Source organism: Aricia agestis, chromosome 2 (assembly GCF_905147365.1).
Source record: "Aricia agestis chromosome 2, ilAriAges1.1, whole genome shotgun sequence".
Classification (NCBI taxonomy): domain Eukaryota; kingdom Metazoa; phylum Arthropoda; class Insecta; order Lepidoptera; family Lycaenidae; genus Aricia; species Aricia agestis.
This window is the reverse complement of record NC_056407.1, coordinates 8,500,549-8,519,726: the sequence shown is the minus strand read 5'-3', so window position 1 is coordinate 8,519,726 and position 19,178 is coordinate 8,500,549. Positions and strand designations below refer to the sequence as shown.

The following is a 19,178-nucleotide window of genomic DNA, read 5'->3' as shown; positions in this document are numbered from 1 at the left end:
GCGAACCTAAGACGAGCTGCACGATGAGCCCTCGTGAGTTTAATGCGCACAACACGCACTCTGGATCGTTGTCCGTCATCATGCAGTCTGTTTCGGACCGTTTGGTCACTTACCAGCGTACCAGTGGCTTGCCGGAGTCGATTTTGTAGAGTACGGGCGGTGACGGTGCGCTCTCTACGGGCAGACAATCGAAGGAATCGATCGTCTTGAGTCGTTGTGGATCGTGTTCTACCTGATCCAGGTCTCCTAGCTACACTGCCAGTCTCCTGATAGCGTTCCCACACATTTCTGATAGCTCGTCGTGATACTCTAAGTCGTAATGCTACTGATCTCTGTGACTCTCCCTCTTGCAGCAATACCACAGCTCTTGAAGCACTTTCCATGTTCATATGGTTCCGAATACGTGGTATTATAACGTGCTCTAGTAACTCAATTAAAAAAACAGTAAAACAAAGCAAAAAGCGCCTGTAACGATAGTCGGAATACAACTGAATAAGAAATTGGGCATTGGGTGATTTTTACTCAGTTTGTTTTGCCTGACCACTTGAGGGTAAAAATTAGAAAAAGTGTTCTTCTAAAGATCTATAACAACTCATAAACATGTAAGTTTTACGGTGAAACACTTGAACTGGCCCATAAATAAGTCTAAAGCAACATGTTTACACTTTTTGTGAAAAAATCGTGGTGGGCCCTATTTTGTTTTGAGTAGTTTATATAGGGTTGCCACCTTTTTTTTTTTTGCAAATAAAGTACATCAGCTACTTTAGTTGAGAAAAAAAACCGTACACAGTATAAAAATAAAGTACAATTTATAAAATTATCTGTAAGTATAAATAAAAATGAATTCTGTACTTTGTTATTTTCTTTCAAACTCGAGAAAGGCTGAACCGCTTTGGCTTATTTTGGTCTTGAAACATTCGTGGAAGCCCGGAGGGTTTATGTTGGGAGAGAGGTTAATCGGGTCATCTAGTTTGAAATAAAGAATTTCTGCGTACTTTATTATTTTCGTAAAGTACAAAGTACAATTGCCTGAAATAACGTACAATACTTTATAATAAAGTACGGGTGGCAACCCTAATTATATAGTCATCATCTTACCTTACCTGCCGAGCCAGCACGGCCACCGGTAGAAAATAGAAATGCGAAAGTATGGACAAACTGTGGACATAAACTTAAGGTCCGTTCTGATCTTTACCGCGGCTAATCGCGACCAACAAAAATTCAATTAAAATGCCACTTTATGACAGACTATAGCATTTGTAATAAAGTAGGATATTATCTGAATTCTTAGGACTATAGTCTGTCATAAAGTGGCATTTTAATTGAATTTTTCGGAACGAAAAAAGATCGGAACTTCACCTTAAGTTTATCTCCACAGTTTGTCTATACTTTCGCATTTCTACTGGTGGCCGTGCTAGCTCGGCAGAGGTACATTATGTTCTAGCAAAACCTACCGGCTACCCCCGTCCCCCAGTAACCTAAATAGCATATACAAACCTTTATTTACAAAATGACTATGTAAGATTCACTAGTAAATGTTTCTCAATCACTCACCGAGGTATTTTTGACCATGAGCAGTTTGTCCCCTACTCTCAGCCGTCCGTCTCTATGGGCGGCACCTCCGGCCATGATCTTGGTGACGTAGATGCCGTTGTCTCCCGGTATGTGCTGGTTGCCGAGGCCACCAGCTATGCTGAAGCCCAGCCCGGACCCACCCTTCACCAGCTCAATCTCTACCGCTTCCTCCCTGTTCGATATTTGCGATACACTTAACGTATTCTCGGACGTCGGACCTCGACGTATTTTCTGTAAACAAATTATTTATTTTACCTTTTTATTGATATATATGGTTTAGCGCCCCCGTAGTTTCAATTTAAAATGACTACACTACGACATTTTTTTTCTGGGTCCCACACCCTTTAGAACTTCAGTGCCCACAAGGGGACATTATCGCCCACTTTGAGAAAGGCTGAATTAAATAGTAGCTTGCTAATAAAATAGTTTATGGCATGGCTTCTGTGCCAATTCTCATCAAAATTTGTTGAGAAGTTGCCTTACTCAATGCAAAGGACAAGCAAATCTTTTTTTTATTATCATAATAATATTATACCGCCAATAAAATTACTTTATCTTACTATTATTACTATGTCATAGACCACAGAGATAATTTATTTATTCAAAATAAAAAGTAATAACACTTACCAGCCTTACAGTGTTCCCCGCCTTCTTCAATGCATCCACTGCCTCTGCATGTGTCACATTCTCCACTGATGTGTCATTAACCTAAAAAAATACAATAGCTTATGTGTCATGGTGTTTGCAGCATATTAATGAGAAAATAACATAGAAAAAACCCGTATAATAGACATAATATATACAATGTGTCCCGACACCGGTGTCAGATCCTTTAATGTCATGATCTATGGCATATTTTATCGACAAATTGGCCCTCAAATTTTGAAGATAAAAAAAGTCTTTCGAGACACTCTGACATTGGCAACTCACCGAGTCGGCCATTTTTAAAAGAAGATCTCATTTGATATCTAAACTTGTGGACTACGCTTACACAGGCAATATGTTATAAATTTCGTGGAATTAAACAAAGAAAAACCAAAGTTTAAGAAAAAAAAATGTGTATTTTTAATTAATGGCTTTTAATTTATTTAAGATAAGTTTAATGTGCTAGATTTTTCACAAAAAGCCATTAATTAAAAAATACACAATTTTTTTTCTTAAACTTTGGTTTTTCTATATTTAATTCCACGAAATTTATAACATATTGCCTGTGTAAGCATAGTCCACAAGTTTAGCTGTCAAATGAGACCTTTTTTATCTTCATAGGATATTTACATGAGAAGTAATGGTCAGATTAGTGTGAAAGCCCGAGAAAAACTAAAATGGCTGCCATTTTACAACCGTGAGAGAGAGAGAATAAATTTGAGGGCCAATTTGTCGATAAAATATGCATAGATCATGACATTAAAGGATCTGACACCGGTGTCGGGACACATTGTATATAAATAATACTATTGGTTCTTTTTATTCCAGGTTTCAGTCAGAGGTCAGTTAAAGTATAGCATTAAATGGACAGTAAGCATAAAACATAATATGCCTAAGTGAGTCACACTTAAGAATTACATTTTTTCTGAGAAGACAATCTGCCCCCCTACCATGAGCTCTTATAGCAGTATTACTTTAATATTACTTTTGGATTTCGTATAAGCAAACATGATCTCTATTTATATAAACATAAGTATGGTATTTGTTTGTACCAAATCTGAAAGTAATATTAAAATAATACTGCTATAAGAGCTCATGGTAGGGCAGCTGTTGTTAGTTTAACAATAGAAGACTACCAAAAATTTTTAGTAAAGTAGGACATTTTTTTACCACAATGGTATTGTATAAAAAGTACTCTACGGCTGGTATAAATAGTCAGTACTCAAGATGCGACCCGGTCTCAAGACGCGGTTCAGGCTCTGTGATTGAGTGTGAGTGAGTGATGACAGACCAATCACAGAGCCGAACCGCGTCTTGAGATCGAGTCGTATCTTAAGTACTGACTATTTATATCAGCCTACATATTTTGAGAGGAAAGCATGTATAGAAATGAGAGAAACAATTAACATATTAAATGATCATTAGGGACTGATAAGTTGAAAAAATGCAGCTAATGAGTGTCATCAGTTACAACTGATTTATTTTTAAAACAGGCAGAATATGGCTTTGACTGTCTTTGAATAAGATCATACTTTAAACATTACCAAGATGACCTTGAAACCAAATGTACCTGTAATATGGCATCATTGATTTGCAACTGACTAGCAGCAGCGGCACCACCAGGGATAAGTTTAGTGACGTATATTAGTGGGTCATCCGCAACATGAGGGTTGTCAGAGCCACCGGCGATGCTGAACCCCAGTCCAGCACCACCAGCCCTCGATAGCGTCACAGTTAGGTACAGGTAGCCGTCATCACCGACTGTGCGCTCCGCACCTCCCTCTATTCCGTTAACCTGTAACTTTTAAATCATTTAATAATTGAATTCATATTCAGAATTACAAAAATATACAAAATCAGAGATATATTAATCACGAGTCACGACAGCATCCTAAATTCAATATTTGATATTTTTTTACAACTCTCTGAAAATAATAAATTAATTTGCATAATATTTAAAAAAAAAAACTTAGCAACTGGACATACATTTTACATTTGTATGTTATCTATTGCATAACTGGAAGATATATTAATTAGGCTAATAATATCAATAAGGTATCATAGAATTCAATGACATATTAATATAGGCGTGTAGATGGGCAAGTTCAATTGACATCACACCTACATAATATTTGAATATCATCTGACTCATGTTTACAATGAGGATGGGATTTTTGTTGTTCATTCAATTTTTTTTATCACCATTATCTACAAAGACCTTGTTGAGTTACTATCTGCTCTAGGTCACTTTAAATTTAAATATATGAAAAATCATGACAATGACACCTATTCCAATATTATTATCATCATTATTGTTTCCATAGCCATATTCTGTTATGACTAATTATTATTTATTTGTTTTACAATTATAAATTAATAGCCTGTGATTGGTTTACATTGATTGGTAGTCCACAAGATGCTGATTTTTTTTCACATTTGTCATTTATATTACAAAAAGGTTTAATAATATTAAATAATAATTACCTGCTTCATTTCAGGTGTAGATATATGGGCCTGTAAAGTAGAATTATTAAATTTTATAACTGTGAATTATAAAAGTTTGTTTTCAGTAACAATTATAATAATAATTATACTGACAACAATAGCAGATAAGAATCTTATATCAATAAACGGGCAATTCTTGTATATATTTATGATTGGAATCGGCTCCAACGACTTTCATGACATTTAGTATATAGGGGGTTTCGGGGGCGATAAATCGATCTAGCTCATTTTTAGAAAATGTCATTTTCATCGAATACCGAGCAAAGCTCGGTCAAATAGCTAGTTATTATTATTGAGAAATTACATACTAACTAAAGATAATAAGATTCCCATTTTGCTGGATATACTTATTGAATATGATATTGAATTATTAATGGGAGTTACCTACTTTAATCATACCCTAACTGAAATTTCACACAAAGAAGCTTCACACAACATATTATTTACAAACCAGAATGAAACCCGACTACTATATAACATATATATATTTATACACAGCAGGCAAATTTGGCTGCTGCTACAGATATCAACAACAGCAATACATCATAAACAAAGTCAAGGATTTAGTTATTGTAAATCAATTCCAATATTTACTTTTGCAGTATAATAAGTACATGACTGTATTTGTAAGACTATTTGTAGAAATAATCTATTTGTGTAGGCACCTACTTACCGTGTCAAGATTAAATAGGGATGACACTTTTCGTAGAAATCCATTGTGGGTTTTTTTCTTCCTTCTTTCAGTCATTTTGATTAGATAATTTGCATAGCCCTCAGGTACTCGATTTCTGCACTACACTATGTACACTGCATGCATTGTTAGTTACACTCTTGTGCCTCGGTCAGCACCGCACTGGACTCTCTCCAGCATGCACCATTCTCAACCTAGAACCCATATCTAGCTTACACCGAAAACATTATAGGTAGAGCACCTGTTCTTAGACACTTTGCGAGTACAAACTAATTTCTGGTGATTTCACGCGTAATCTCCAAATAAAGCTGATTATCATGTTAGGTAAGTTTGAAAATTACACCAAGCCTTATCTAGAGTATTATATTATTCGAGCCGAACCCTTTTTTGATAGTGGGTATATTAGAATGCAGCGATGTTGTTAATTGGGTGTTACCAACTTGAGTCAATGATATTATGATGTTATGAATGTCAAAGCGATGAACTTTAATTAGAATGTCCGTGTTACGCTATTTAATGTGCATGTAGACTAATTTATACCTTTAGATGTATTCAGCGAGTAACTTATATCAGTTACAAGCGAGATTATGAAGTTGCATTATGATTAGTCTCACCAGTTTTCAAACGTCCCCACAATATTAAGAAATTACTAAAGGTTTAAAAATAGATTACTGTATATTGTATGGCCTTACTTGTAAAGAATACGAAATAACAGCAGTTTGAATGTCAAAATTTTATGTACATTATCATTTCACTGATTTATCATTTAGTTATATCCTTTTAATTGACGATATAGCGTTCGTACGTCATTGACACAAATGTAAAATATAACAGCACAAATTCACACAACGACGAAACGTTAGCGTACATATCGCTGAAAACTTGTACTATATTTTAGGTTATAAATAGTACTCCGAGACGCGAAACACCAACCGTCCGCCATTACCAATCACTTGTTTAGCTTCGATTGTAGAATACCTTCTTGCTTTTCGAGACGTCAGCCGAGCCGTCACGTCATCAAAAAAAAAACAATTCGAAATCATCGAGCTGCCGCGGGGCCTTGCTCGATTCATCTACCGTAGGTACTTAAAAATATACTCTGTAATTCCAATAATGCATAACAGATGGCGTTTGGTCAGAGCTAAAAATCAATACTTATATATTTTTTAGTTAGATTAGTTAGATATATTTTATTATTACAATTTACATCGGTAGTTAACTGCCGCACTCAGAGTGGAACATTAATTACTTATATGTAATTAATTCAAAATTTTGACATAAGCCCCATACATTATCTGTCAAACTCTTCATTAAATTGATGGTTAATCATAATTAAATGTCTCTGAGTACCGCGGCGGTAAGACTTCTAATATTATACTATATTGACTGCTTTTATAGTACTTACTGTAACTTTTATTGATTGACTCTTGAGCAATGATGAAAAACTCAAAGTAGAATATCATTGCTCTTGAGCAATAAATCTAATATAAAGTTTTTTAAGATTTTACCTGATAGGTACTTACCAACTTGTCAATTACTTGCCAGTAGGTATAAATTGTTGTGCTTACTTGTATATTTTTGAAATTAATTGACTATCAGTTTATTATACAAACCAAATACTTATTAAAATACTCTGTAGCAGCAGCCAAATAAGTATAATTAAATTATAAGCAGTTTCAAAATATATCTTACCCTCCTATCATCTGCGTTTTCAGCCGGTGACACAATGGAAGGCACCGTCCCCAACTGTTTGAAATAAGAGGACCGTTAATGAACAGTTATACCTAATATTAAAAAATAATATTTTAATAGAATGAATCTTACTTACGTTAGTAATTATTATAAGTCCTGCATTTTTATGCTAACCAACAGCTATCATCGATAAAACTATTTCTGCAACATTCGTTCTGGGAATTTTATTGGTCGTTAAACAATACCTTGGCCGAATCCGGTGTGCTGACGTTACGGCTGTCAGCCTTCCGATTGTTCTCCTGCAGGAATGCATTTGAAATCGATCTGTAGTCATTTTCGCCGGATGAGGACTGAAAAAAAATGGGAGCTTGTAAAAATTGTGTTAGGATTCAGGAGTCAGAAGTTCAGAATAGAGAATGACGGGTATTTAACACACTTTGGTAGTCATTGGTACCGTGGTGGCCATGGCCCATGATAATGTAGATTGTAGAGGTATAGTAGGTAGAAAGAAATACTGATGCTTAGGGTGGGTTGCACCAGAGGCGTGGTTAAAGTTAAAGTTACGATCAAAGTTATGGTTATAGTTAAAGCTAAAACCTTAACTTTGACCACAGAATTTGACAGAAGACGTTGCTGGTCCGACAAGGCTTTATAAGAACGTGGGCGGGGGCGCTGCTGGTAAAGGAGAACTGTCAAAAATGGCGTTTTTGCATGATGACAGCGTCAGTTCCTTTTTTCGAGACGTGCATTTAAAGCCTTGTCGAGCTCTATGGTTATGGTTAAATATGGCGTCTTAATGGCGTCCATTTTTAAAGTTAAAGATTTGACATTTTGCATTGTAGTTAAAGTTATAGTTAAAGTTACAGTTATAGTTAAAGTAAGTTGGTGCAATCCACCCAAGTTGTATATTTTCCTTAGTCTATGGTAATACATAGAATTTTGTTTGAGAGTCAAAAAGTTGTAATCACGAAGATCTTAGCTGGTAAAGTCAATAACACTAGTCTTCTACACAGCTGTCAGCTAACGGCCGTTCCCAATATTTGATCTATCTCTGGTTTTGCCCTACTAGAGATAGGAATAGCTCACAATTGACATTAGAATGTCTCTAATGTCTAATGTGAGCTATACCTCATCTCATCATAGACACATCTGACCAGGGCCGTCTCAAGCCCATGTGGCGCCCGTGTGCAAACATTACCCTAGCGCCCCCTAACAAGAGCTCGCGCGGTCAAAATGAAATGGGTACAAAGTAAAAGTACAGTTTGTCCGGCCGCTTAAGGGTGAGGACTCTAAGCGGTGGCTTCTTTCGTTCCACCAGACGAACTATAACAGTACATCAAGTTACTACATAGGTACTGTAAAATTTCTCCAATATAAAATAGATAACCAACTCTATTGTTTTTTGTTCGTAGATTGAAGTTTTTTTCGGTTTTGACCATGATGTGCTCTTGAGTCTTGACTCTTGACTGACCCTAACACGCCTAACCCCAAAACGTAAATTTTATATCGCTTAAGTACTTCAATTTTACTTTAAATTTCATGTTATCTTATATCTTTAAACGAGCAATTCTTCTATATACTTATATATATGTAAGTTTACCTCTTAAGTGTTTCTTGTTATAGTGTAGGCTGGTATAAGTTCCAAAGAGAAAGTATGATTTATTTGATTTTGAAGTAGGTAAGTTGACAATTTTATTAGAATGAAAAAAATGTTTTAAGAGAAACGATCTGTGTTAAAAATATTTTAATATTTTATCGGAGGATTAACAATAAACGTAATTGTCGTTTCTCTTTACAGGTAGGTATGATATTATTATATTATTGTTGTATTTAGTTTGTTTATAATTTTACTTTTAGTGGTTAAACTCTTATTTTACAGAGAAACAAAATTGTTTACTTGTTTTCCTCCATACATCAAAATAATCTTATATACCTATATAATTGGAATCTCGGAATCGGCTCCAACGATTTTCTATCTGTTTCTATCTGTTTCGATCTAGCTAGGAATCATTTTTAGAAAATGTCATTTTATTCGTGTTTTATCGAATACCGAGCAAAGCTCGGTCAAATAGCTAGTATACTTATTAAACATCACATCATCACAACATCGGTATTAATTCGATTTCATTGAAGAGCTCTAACTTCTCTACATCCGAAAAGCCAGCAAGGCACAGCTTGTTTTGTAAATGAGAACACTGTGCTTTTTTGTATCTAAATGCAAATCCTCCCACTACCTATTTTGAAAAAAACGAGCGATAGGACACTCACTATTACACCAAATAATATAATCTTCATTTATGTGGTTTAAGGTTCATTTCACGTTGAAAAATAAAGATATATAAGATATATTTATATTGCAAAAGCCGAGCCGCTCAGGGCGCGCCTTGCTTTGCTGTAATTCTACAAATATAACAAGAGCTTCGGATATTACACAAAAATGTTTGCAAACTGAAGTTCTTTTTACGTTGGTCAATAAAGCGTGGGCCGTGGCGGCCGGGCAGCTTGGGCGCGCGCCGAGTGCGAGCGGCGCTCGGCGCCTCTAGGACTGCGGCGCTCGTGTGCACCGCACACATTGCACCTTAGGGAAACACGCCCCTGCATCTGACTAACGACTGTCGCCTGTCGGCTTCCCTTTGAAGTTTGAAGTGTATGCGAGCGCGCACATCAACGACAAAACTGTCTAGCGGTGTACCTAGTCTGATCCGAGCGTTCTCTACTGATGAATATACAATTGTATGCGTTGCGTCGTGGACAAAACAGTTTCGTTTTGGTATGCGCCGCGTGGTAGACACAACTGTTTCTCTTTAATCGTAAAGCTGACACGTCTATGTGAAACAAGATTGTCTAAAAACTGTCGTGTCTCCAATGTGCGGTGGCCCTTATGGTGTGTCCATACTATATTATTAATGCGGAAGTGTGTCTGTCAGTCTGTTACCTCTTCGCGCCCAAACCGTTCAACAGATTTTTCTGAAATTTGGTACGTATGGTAATACTTTGGAAATTGGAGTCACAGGAAAGGACATACTACTTATACTTTTTATCCCGGAAAATTGTACGGTTAACGCGTGATACGAATTTCGGCGCCACGGAGTTGAAGGCGTTATCTAGTCGTAGCTGTATTTGCTGAAAAGTGTACTATCAAACCGAGCTATTAAACGGAAATAGCTACGTACCTCCCGCCGCACGCCATCGGCTTCCCACTTGTTCGCGATACGTATTGTCTCGGCTGTCTTCTGCTGAATAGACTTGTTATCATCGAGTAGTGTCAGCTCATAGAACTCTTGGATATCTGAAAATGTAGAAGGTCGGGAATTAAGACGTGTGTAACTACCCTATAAAAAAAGTTCGTCTTATGTTGCTCGTGTTACGTGAAGTATGAATGGATATCGCCTGCAATCATTCTAATTGTTAACCTAGTTGCTTATTATGTAATTGAGCGTGGTCATAAAAGTTAAAAATAAGTTTGCTACTGAGTAATGAAAATAAAGTTCTGTTTTGTTGTTTTAATAAGGATAGGAGTTAGGACATAGACTGAAGTCTAATAATTCTTTAATTTCACCATTATAGCGTCATTATGACATAATGATTTTTAACTTCTAAGTGCCTGTTGCATTAAGTACTTAGTAAGGAAACTACTGACTTCATATTATTTAATTGAACATTGGCCAATGGCCATCGATAATAATTTTATGAAAATCGGCCAAGTGTGAGTAAAACTCTTATATCGCGAATTCCGTGCAAATTTCAAAATGTGTTACATTTATATATATATTTATATATTTTGTTGCTATATATGCTACTATAATATGGCAACATAAATACCTAGTCTGATCCGAGCGTTCTCTACTGATGAATATACAATTGTATGCGTTGCGTCGTAGACAAAACAGTTTCGTTTTGGTATGCGCTGCGTGGTAGACACAACTGTTTCTCTTTAATCGTCAGTAAGTTTCCAATAATCGTATGTTGTCTGTGTTTATCACCAGGCTGTATTTCTGCTAAACTCTAAAGATTATGAAGAAGTAAAAATTCGCGTTTTAACCTCGTACGAATCTATGTGAGAAGTTCAGTAATTTTATAATCCGTCTTCGTGCATATGCCACAGAACATCTGGCCGCCTGCCAGCTAAATGCTGATAAGTGTCGTTGTGCTCACAATCACTGCCATTAACTGAAGACTGTATTGGCTTAACATTTAGCTATATTTGTTAGTCCCCCTGAACGTGGTTTTGCTCGCTAGTCGCTCATGTGTGCTTTCAAAGAATTTTTGGGTAGAACGGATAAAATATACTTATCTATAAATTAATTGTTATCGGCATCATATTGTTTGGGTTACAATTTAGATCGATACTTACCATCTGAAGATAGTTACATAATATATAAATAACTCCATCAATTTGTCAGAGAAACAGATCATTGTAAGGTCTCTAGACACTATACGCCAAGTATTCACAAAGAACAATACATAGAGCTAGGACGAATATTCCTTTTCTTTTAGAAAATAACTATATAAACCAATGCTATAATATCAATAACTCAAACAACATAAGCATTCCTACCTTGCTTCTTAGAAGCGGTTGCGGCTACATAAAATATTATGCTATTTGTGTTAGTTCACCCAGTTTAAAGCATCGCGTGAGCACTCTGATCGATACTACGGGCACCGACCCTAAGGTATTGTAGTGGCTCGGAACAATCAAATTTACATATAAAAATCATTTTAGCGTTGACCTGATTGAAAGTCTGGATACAGTCGTACTATAATGTAGATTACATTCAGGGAAGTGTAGTGTTTCACAGATTGACACACTTCAGTGCTAATTTTCCTATGCGAGGCGAGTTGAATACTTGCCTTCTAGAACGCACAGCCTGGTGACAGACAAACAGACGGATAGATGGACGAACTTTGGGTACGAAACCATAATAAGTAATTAAGAAAGATTAAACTACCTGCAAAAAATATTTCCCGAATTTGCAGAAGTATGACGTACGGATTCTAAAATGGATAAAAAAACTTTGTTTTCCTTCAATTTTTTATACGCATATTAAATTTAAATGTCCTAGAGTGGACAATATTAAGCCTTTTACAATCATGTGTCACTATTACACAACAGCCAATTGTTTGTCGTATACGGCATACAGGAAGCTGCATAGCATCAACAGTACTTTCCTGACTATGTGACCTCGATACAATTACTAGGCACCTACAGTCGCGTTTCTCTCTATATTTAGAATACAAAACAGTAATCAACACAAAAATTAGGCGTTTAAATTAGGCTATTGTTCCGATTTTAAAACATGAATGCTCTACTTTATTTTTAGGATTCCGTGGCCAAATAGAAAAAAAAGGAACCCTTATAGATTCGTCATGTCTGTCTGTCTGTCTGTCCGTCCGTATGTCACTGCCACTTTTCTCCGAATCCTTATGGTTTCTGAGAAAAGTGGCAGTATAATAATTATAGCTCTTATGAGCTATAATTATTATACTATATTGAAACTTGTTAAGTAGATGTAGTCTGTGAACCACATTAGGATTTTGATATCTAAGATGTCTGTCCGTCGGTCTATCTCCAGGCTGTATCAGAACCGCTATAGCTAGACTTCTGAAATTTTCAGATTGTTTATTTTTCATGAAATAAGGGGGCAAACGAGCAAACGGGTCACCTGATGGAAATCAACTTCCGTCGCCCATGGACACTTGCAGCATCAGAAGAGCTGCAGGTGCGTTGCCGGCCTTTTAAGAGGGAATAGCGTAATAGGGGAGGGTAGGGATGGGAAGGGATGGGAATAGGGGAGGGTAGGGAAGGGAATAGGGGAGGGTACTTTTAACTCATCCTTCTCGAAGGTCGGTAGATGATGCGTTGGGACTCACACCACAAAGGAGCTAAAATTCAATTGAGTAACACTCATATACACGAGCTTCGCGGTGGAACATAAAACAGTATATATTATATACAGTAGCATGAGTTTGAAAGGTCAATTGCTTTTGTGAGTAGCTCTCCAACGAAAATAAAGAGAATCATCAAAATAAAAGTGCAGTTTCAATTGTAACCTGAGACAAAGGGTTTAACTGACAGTGAAACAATACAGTCGGATAAAGCCATACTAGTGATTACTCCATCGACTGCAGTGTCAGTGTAATCATACCACCTTACACTCTGTTAGCTAAATCTTATAGCATTAGTGCCAATTTACTTAGAATATACGGTAGCCGCTTTTGGCAGACTACATGGGCTATAGCCTATATTATGAATATTTGTCTATTGGGATTTGGGTAGTCAGAAATGCATAGGGCACATGATTCCATCTAAAATCTATGTATTTGTAATATACTTATATATTTTAAAAAGTTTACTCTTAGCTGTCTATGTAGTCAGTAGTCACCTACCATCTATTACTACTGTTACGTCATAGTTTTACAATAAAGGTTGTCTGGAAGAAATCGCTTGTAGCGATAAGGCCGCCTTATGTATTTTTTACTCTTATAGTTACTAAGTTTTGTATGTCATATTTGTTTTGGTGCAATAAAGTATTTTCATTCATTCATTCATTCATTCATTTCATTCAATGACTTACTATGCGAGCCTTTTATTTCAATATAATATAGTAATTATTGTGTCTATTACTATTCGTGACGCCCAGTGATGGATTAAAACTACTTGACACCCTTAGCAATCCATGCCTGTAGACATAGGCTCCCATACAAAAACATTACAGCCTATTTTTGCTCTATTGTGTTACGGAACCCTTCGCGGCGAGTCCAACTCGCACTTGGCCGATTTTTAATTATTAACTTTTTTTTTATTAAATGCATCAGACATACTACCACTACCAGGCACCAACTGATAGTAAGGCCCTGATTAGACGTACCGAGTAGAGTGGCAAGACAGTGCTCTCGGCCGAGCACATCCATAAACATACCGAGTGCTTGTGCGAGTGCCGAGGTTAGACCTACATACTAACAGATAGGTGTCTAGTCTACATACTAACAGATAGGTCCTAGCCTATCCGTATGTCAACTAGAATCGGTCTTTGACCGTGACTCTACTGGTGAAGGAATTCTTCTGAGGGGGCCCTCAGACGTGATGCCGTAGGCAATTGCTCAATTTGATTAAGGGTTAATTCGTCACTGGTGACCCCCAAATCTCGTGTGACCCCAAACTTCAGACCCTTACCGCGGCTGCTATCTTCTAGACTGGATCGCAAAAAGTCAGGCCCAGGACGTAGTAATCTTATTTATTTCTGTCATAATAAGGCAATGTGGGGCTCTCTACATACTTTAATCATGTTTATTCCATTGCTTTTTACATTTTAGACTTATCTATGTTGTAATCTCACTGTAAGTGTCGTAGTGAACAATTCATGCTAACCACGTTAACGCCACTCACAACTCACAAGAAATGTAATTCAATTAGGCATTTTCTATTTGCGATGTGCAAACTGCAATACAACCGACAAAAGCGTCTGACCCTTTAACGTCCGAGCTGAAAATATGGCTCTATTAATTGGCAAACTGAAACGTTTATTCGCGAACAATGCAACTTCAGTTATCGCGCGAATGCACGACTGTACGAAGTTTCAATTAAAAATTGTTTTCGCAGAAACGGATTGTATCATGAATCATCCGCTGCAGGTATAGGTCCGGCGCGATGACCTATATCTTTATATTTGGGTCAGACTGAATATCGCCGCTAACATTTCTCAAACTTTTGCCTTCATTATGCACGGTTAATATGATAATATCGATATACCTATCTATTATTTTGGGCAGGCATAATTAAGCGCCCATAACCTTATTTGAAGATAATTCTGCGTATAAATACTATAAGGTTAAAAGTACGGGAGTATATACACACACGCACACACACACACACACAAACACACACACACACACACACACACACACACACACACACACACACACACAGCGCGCACACACACACACACACACACACAGCGCGCACTTAAAACTTAAAATTTAAAATCTTTAATGAGTAGCCAGAGGCTCTTTTATTTGTTTTTCAAATATTATACCTGTTTTTTAAATTTAAATCTTAACTAAACTATATGTCTAAAAGAAGGAAAATATATTGGTGATCTGCAGGATAGGCTCAGCCTAGTGCAGGCGCCAAAGTTATACAATATGTGTAAAGTCTGTTATTTATTGTCTTCGTAAGTTCATATACAACTGTATTGTACTCCTAGGTCATATTATAACTACACATTGTAACAGATGCTAAAAGTTTTAAATAAAGATTATTATTATTATTATTATATTCCTAATAAAATATTGTACTCGGTATTCCTTCATAAGATCGATAATTTGCACTTAAATTGGTAGCATTACAGCCGCCCAATACTGAGCTTTGCTCAAATTTAGGTCAAAATAATTTGTAACGAAGCACAGTAAAAGTTTTTTATCGGCACTTGCCGAAATTCAAGTTCATTGTGCTTGTAAAACTGGTAAAATGAACTATTTCAATCACGAGCATAAAGTATCTGGTCTCCAAAGAATCTCTTTGACAAAATGTATCAAGTCCTTACAGTCCAGATTAATTTTAAAAGAGCCTTCAGCGCGGCCACTTAACATTTCCCTTTTTAAATTCGTTTGCGCAATTTTCTTTGCATCCTTGTGAAGAGCAGCAACAGGTCCTCTTTGTGAAGAGAGCAAACAGGGATCCATGAGAAGGAAAGAGAGAGGAGAGTTCGCGGTTCCTTAATGTAAAGGGTTATTCATACGGAAAATTTACTGTTAAAATAGTTCATGCATGATGCGAAGCAGTCTAGCCGGAAATCCCGGTTTACATACAAAGTACAAAGTGAACTACTGAAAAACTTGCCCGGCTATTTTCCGGAATGTGAATTCGTGAAAATCTTGCTCAAAAAGTGTTGAAAATGTATTAAACACACAACTAATAAGATTGGCTAATAATTTGGATACTTCTTACAGGTAAAAAGTATTAATAAAATCAGTAAAGCATATTCTATTAATTTTATAGCTAAGAAATGAAAATAATAAATATATGTTTAAAGTAATTTCAAATGTAAAAGTGTTTCAAATTTTAAAAGAAGTTGCAGTGCATTTTTTTGGCTGCTTCTTCAATAAAACATCTATGATAGTTTAATACTTAGGTAGAAATTGTAGTTCTCTCCTGGTTCATTAGGTTCCTCTGTATTTTCCCAACGCTAGTCGGGGATTTAATATAATTTAAACACACACACATCAGATAGTTTCTGCTAAATAATCTACAGTTTGAATACAATAATAATTGTACTTCGGTTCAATACTACTATCGGTAGAGGAAAATACAAAATTTGGTTTGGTACTCTCATTCAAACCAACGTTAAACGAGTTCAAATTTTTCAGTACTCCAAATATGTCGTTTAACGTACCCTACTATCACAGAAGTTGATTCCTAGGCAGATGGGGGACCTACGTAGTTTGGTCGCGTTACGTCAAACCCAGCCGACAGTTCACAATTAAGAGTCAATTAAGACCGCAACGCGACGCGTAGATGCATTTCTAAATTTGTATGGATTTGATAGATTTCAATTGCGTCAGACGTCTTGCGAATCTGTCAAATCCATACTAATTTTGAAATGCATCTACGCGTCGCGTTGCTATCTGAATCAACCCTTACATTGAACTGACATGATCCGACCAAATGACGTTGGTCTGTCAGCCTAGGAATCTGCAATTTTCTCGATGGTACATTGAGAATACAATTTTACTCTTTCATGCGATCTGGCCTGTATCGAAGCTGTAGTAACGTTGGATAGCAGAATCAGGGTAGTAGCCACTGCAACCGGCTAAATATAAGATAGGTACAATGGCAGTGTCTTGGTCGAACATGAGCCTCAAGAGCGACCGTGACGTGGTGCGGTCACGCGTCAGTATTTATAGCACACTATATTTACATACTGTTTGATCGAGATAACACACGGCAATTAGTTAATAATAGGAAATACAATGTGACATAGGGTCGCGGTAGACGCGCCAAGTTCAGAATGGCCGTAGACACTAGACAGGGATGGCGAACCTACGGCGCTAGCTAAAGATTTTTTCAGAGAATTGGTAGCTTGACACGAAAATGTTCAGCTTCTCTGGATGATAAAATTCGTCTCTGTAGAAATAAGGGCTGGCGATCGCTTGAGACACGACAGACTTAAAGATTGCAGCAGCTATACAAATAATTTAAATAATTAGTAGGTATCACAATAGACGAAACTTCGAAACTAAACTAAACTAAACTTCGAAAACGAAACTAAACTTTGAAAGAATGAAGTCGTGTATTAAGTGAGCTAAGTAGAGATATTTTCTTCTTACAGCGAGTTTTCGCCCTAAGAGAAAAGATCTCTAGTCTCTACGGATAAAGATGACCAATGGTCCACACAATGAATGTATGTAATGACCGTCCTGGAGAAAAGAAAACCTGTCTTTACTTCAATTAATACCAGTCCAGAATTTAGTTGCTTAACTATGTTAGCTAAGTAAAACATTATGTAACCATAAGTAAAATATTGGGGACCTGCAAGACAGGCTGTGCCTAGTGTAGGACCAAAAGTAGAAAAGTCTGATAATGTAATATGGTATGAAAAAAATATATTATTAAATTATGTTCCTAATGTTCAAGTCCTAGACTGGACTACACAGATAATACTATAATATTATAGCGGACGAAAACCTGGCCTTATAAAATTCAGCTATTTATTTGTCCGAAGCTAGGTAGCTGACATGAATTTTCAGTAGCTAACGACGGTATTATGTAAAGCGATAATAGTGTTGGAAATATTTTGAATTTTTGAACTGTGAATCGAACGATGTTGAATTTAAAAAGTACCTACCTACTTGGTACTAGACTACTAGTAATCAACACCGAGAAACTTTTTCTTGTGGATTTTTTTATTTAGATATTTTTTCAAAAGTTTTAACAAGTATGGGACATGTTGCACATAAGAAAATGGAACACCTGACAGAAAGTGATTGTGCAACCGCAATACTGAAGGAGTCACAAGTGTAATGCTGACCTATTGAAAAATAAAGAAGTCCACCCCACTCCACAAGCCATCATAAGATTTTCTTCGCGTACAGCGAAGAAAATCTTATGATGGCTTGTGGAGTCAATTTTTAATGCTTGAAGATTTCTTTAACTTTTTAAAGAGCAATGAAAATGACCACATAAACAGAAATTCGTGAATACCGTCGCGGTATACACATTATACAGGGTGTAACAAAACTAAGTGATAATACTTTAGGGTGTGTATAGTTTTTATAAGAGCAATTTTTTTTACTTTTATATGGGCAAGCACCACAGCATGCAGTAACTAGCAACCAGTGCCCCGGCGGTGCCATGAATTTTCCCCTACAAAAATTTCAAAAAGTTATTCTTTCAGCGCTGCTACTTTCACAGCGAACTCTATATAATATGGGACCAAAACTTAGTGAGAGTATGTATACCCTAAAGTGTTATCTAACGTCTACTAAAGTGTAACTATAGACAATAGACAGATTTGTTCCATGCATGATGTAAAGGCACAACAATGGGTCGGTCGTCGCCCTCACTCATCTAATAACAGGCTGCTCAAGTCGGGGACCGATTAGATTTTCCGAGAGCTTAGATCACGAACAGTAAGATAGCACTATAACTGTATAGTCTATATAATATAATAGATATCTTGGTTTTATGATACTTAAAAATAGTTTAATAATTATATTAGAGTCTATAGGTCTACCAGATTTTGATGGCAAAAAGTGAGAAAATAAATTGACTCTAGCAATACCGGGGTACTTGTTTTTTTTTTTAGATTAAATAAGGGGGCAAACGAGCAAACGGATCAACTGATGGTAAGCACTGCCGTCGCCCAGGGACACTCGCAACATCAGAAGAGCTGCAGGTGCGTTGCCGGCCTTTTAAGAGGGAATACGCTCTTTCCTTGAAGGTTTGCAGGTCGTATAGGTCCGGAAATACTGCTGGTGACAGTTCGTTCTAGAGTTTTACAGTGCGCGGCAGAAAGTTACGCGAAAAACGCACTGTGGAAGACTGCCACTCATCAAGGTGATGAGGATGGTA

The 19,178-nt window shown here is 36.7% G+C and overlaps 1 protein-coding gene across 10 annotated transcripts in view; it reads right to left on the bottom strand.

Annotated features, from left to right (window-relative positions):
- Positions 1-19,178, bottom strand: part of LOC121739623 (disks large 1 tumor suppressor protein) — a 45,719-nt gene that overhangs the window by 21,569 nt on the left and 4,972 nt on the right. For 2 of the 10 annotated variants that reach the window (XM_042132115.1, XM_042132117.1), the window contains exons 3-9: positions 10,282-10,397; positions 7,354-7,458; positions 7,109-7,162; positions 4,705-4,734; positions 3,791-4,021; positions 2,203-2,283; positions 1,555-1,806 (exon numbers count right to left, since the gene is read on the bottom strand). In XM_042132115.1, coding sequence (XP_041988049.1) covers positions 1,555-1,806; positions 2,203-2,283; positions 3,791-4,021; positions 4,705-4,734; positions 7,109-7,162; positions 7,354-7,458; positions 10,282-10,397 — 869 coding nt within the window. Of the gene's footprint in view, positions 1-1,554; positions 1,807-2,202; positions 2,284-3,790; positions 4,022-4,704; positions 4,735-5,398; positions 5,611-5,956; positions 6,069-6,108; positions 6,386-7,108; positions 7,163-7,353; positions 7,459-10,281; positions 10,398-19,178 lie in introns of those variants that run through there. The other 8 variants (XM_042132119.1, XM_042132121.1, XM_042132116.1 and 5 more) reach the window with 7 other exon arrangements.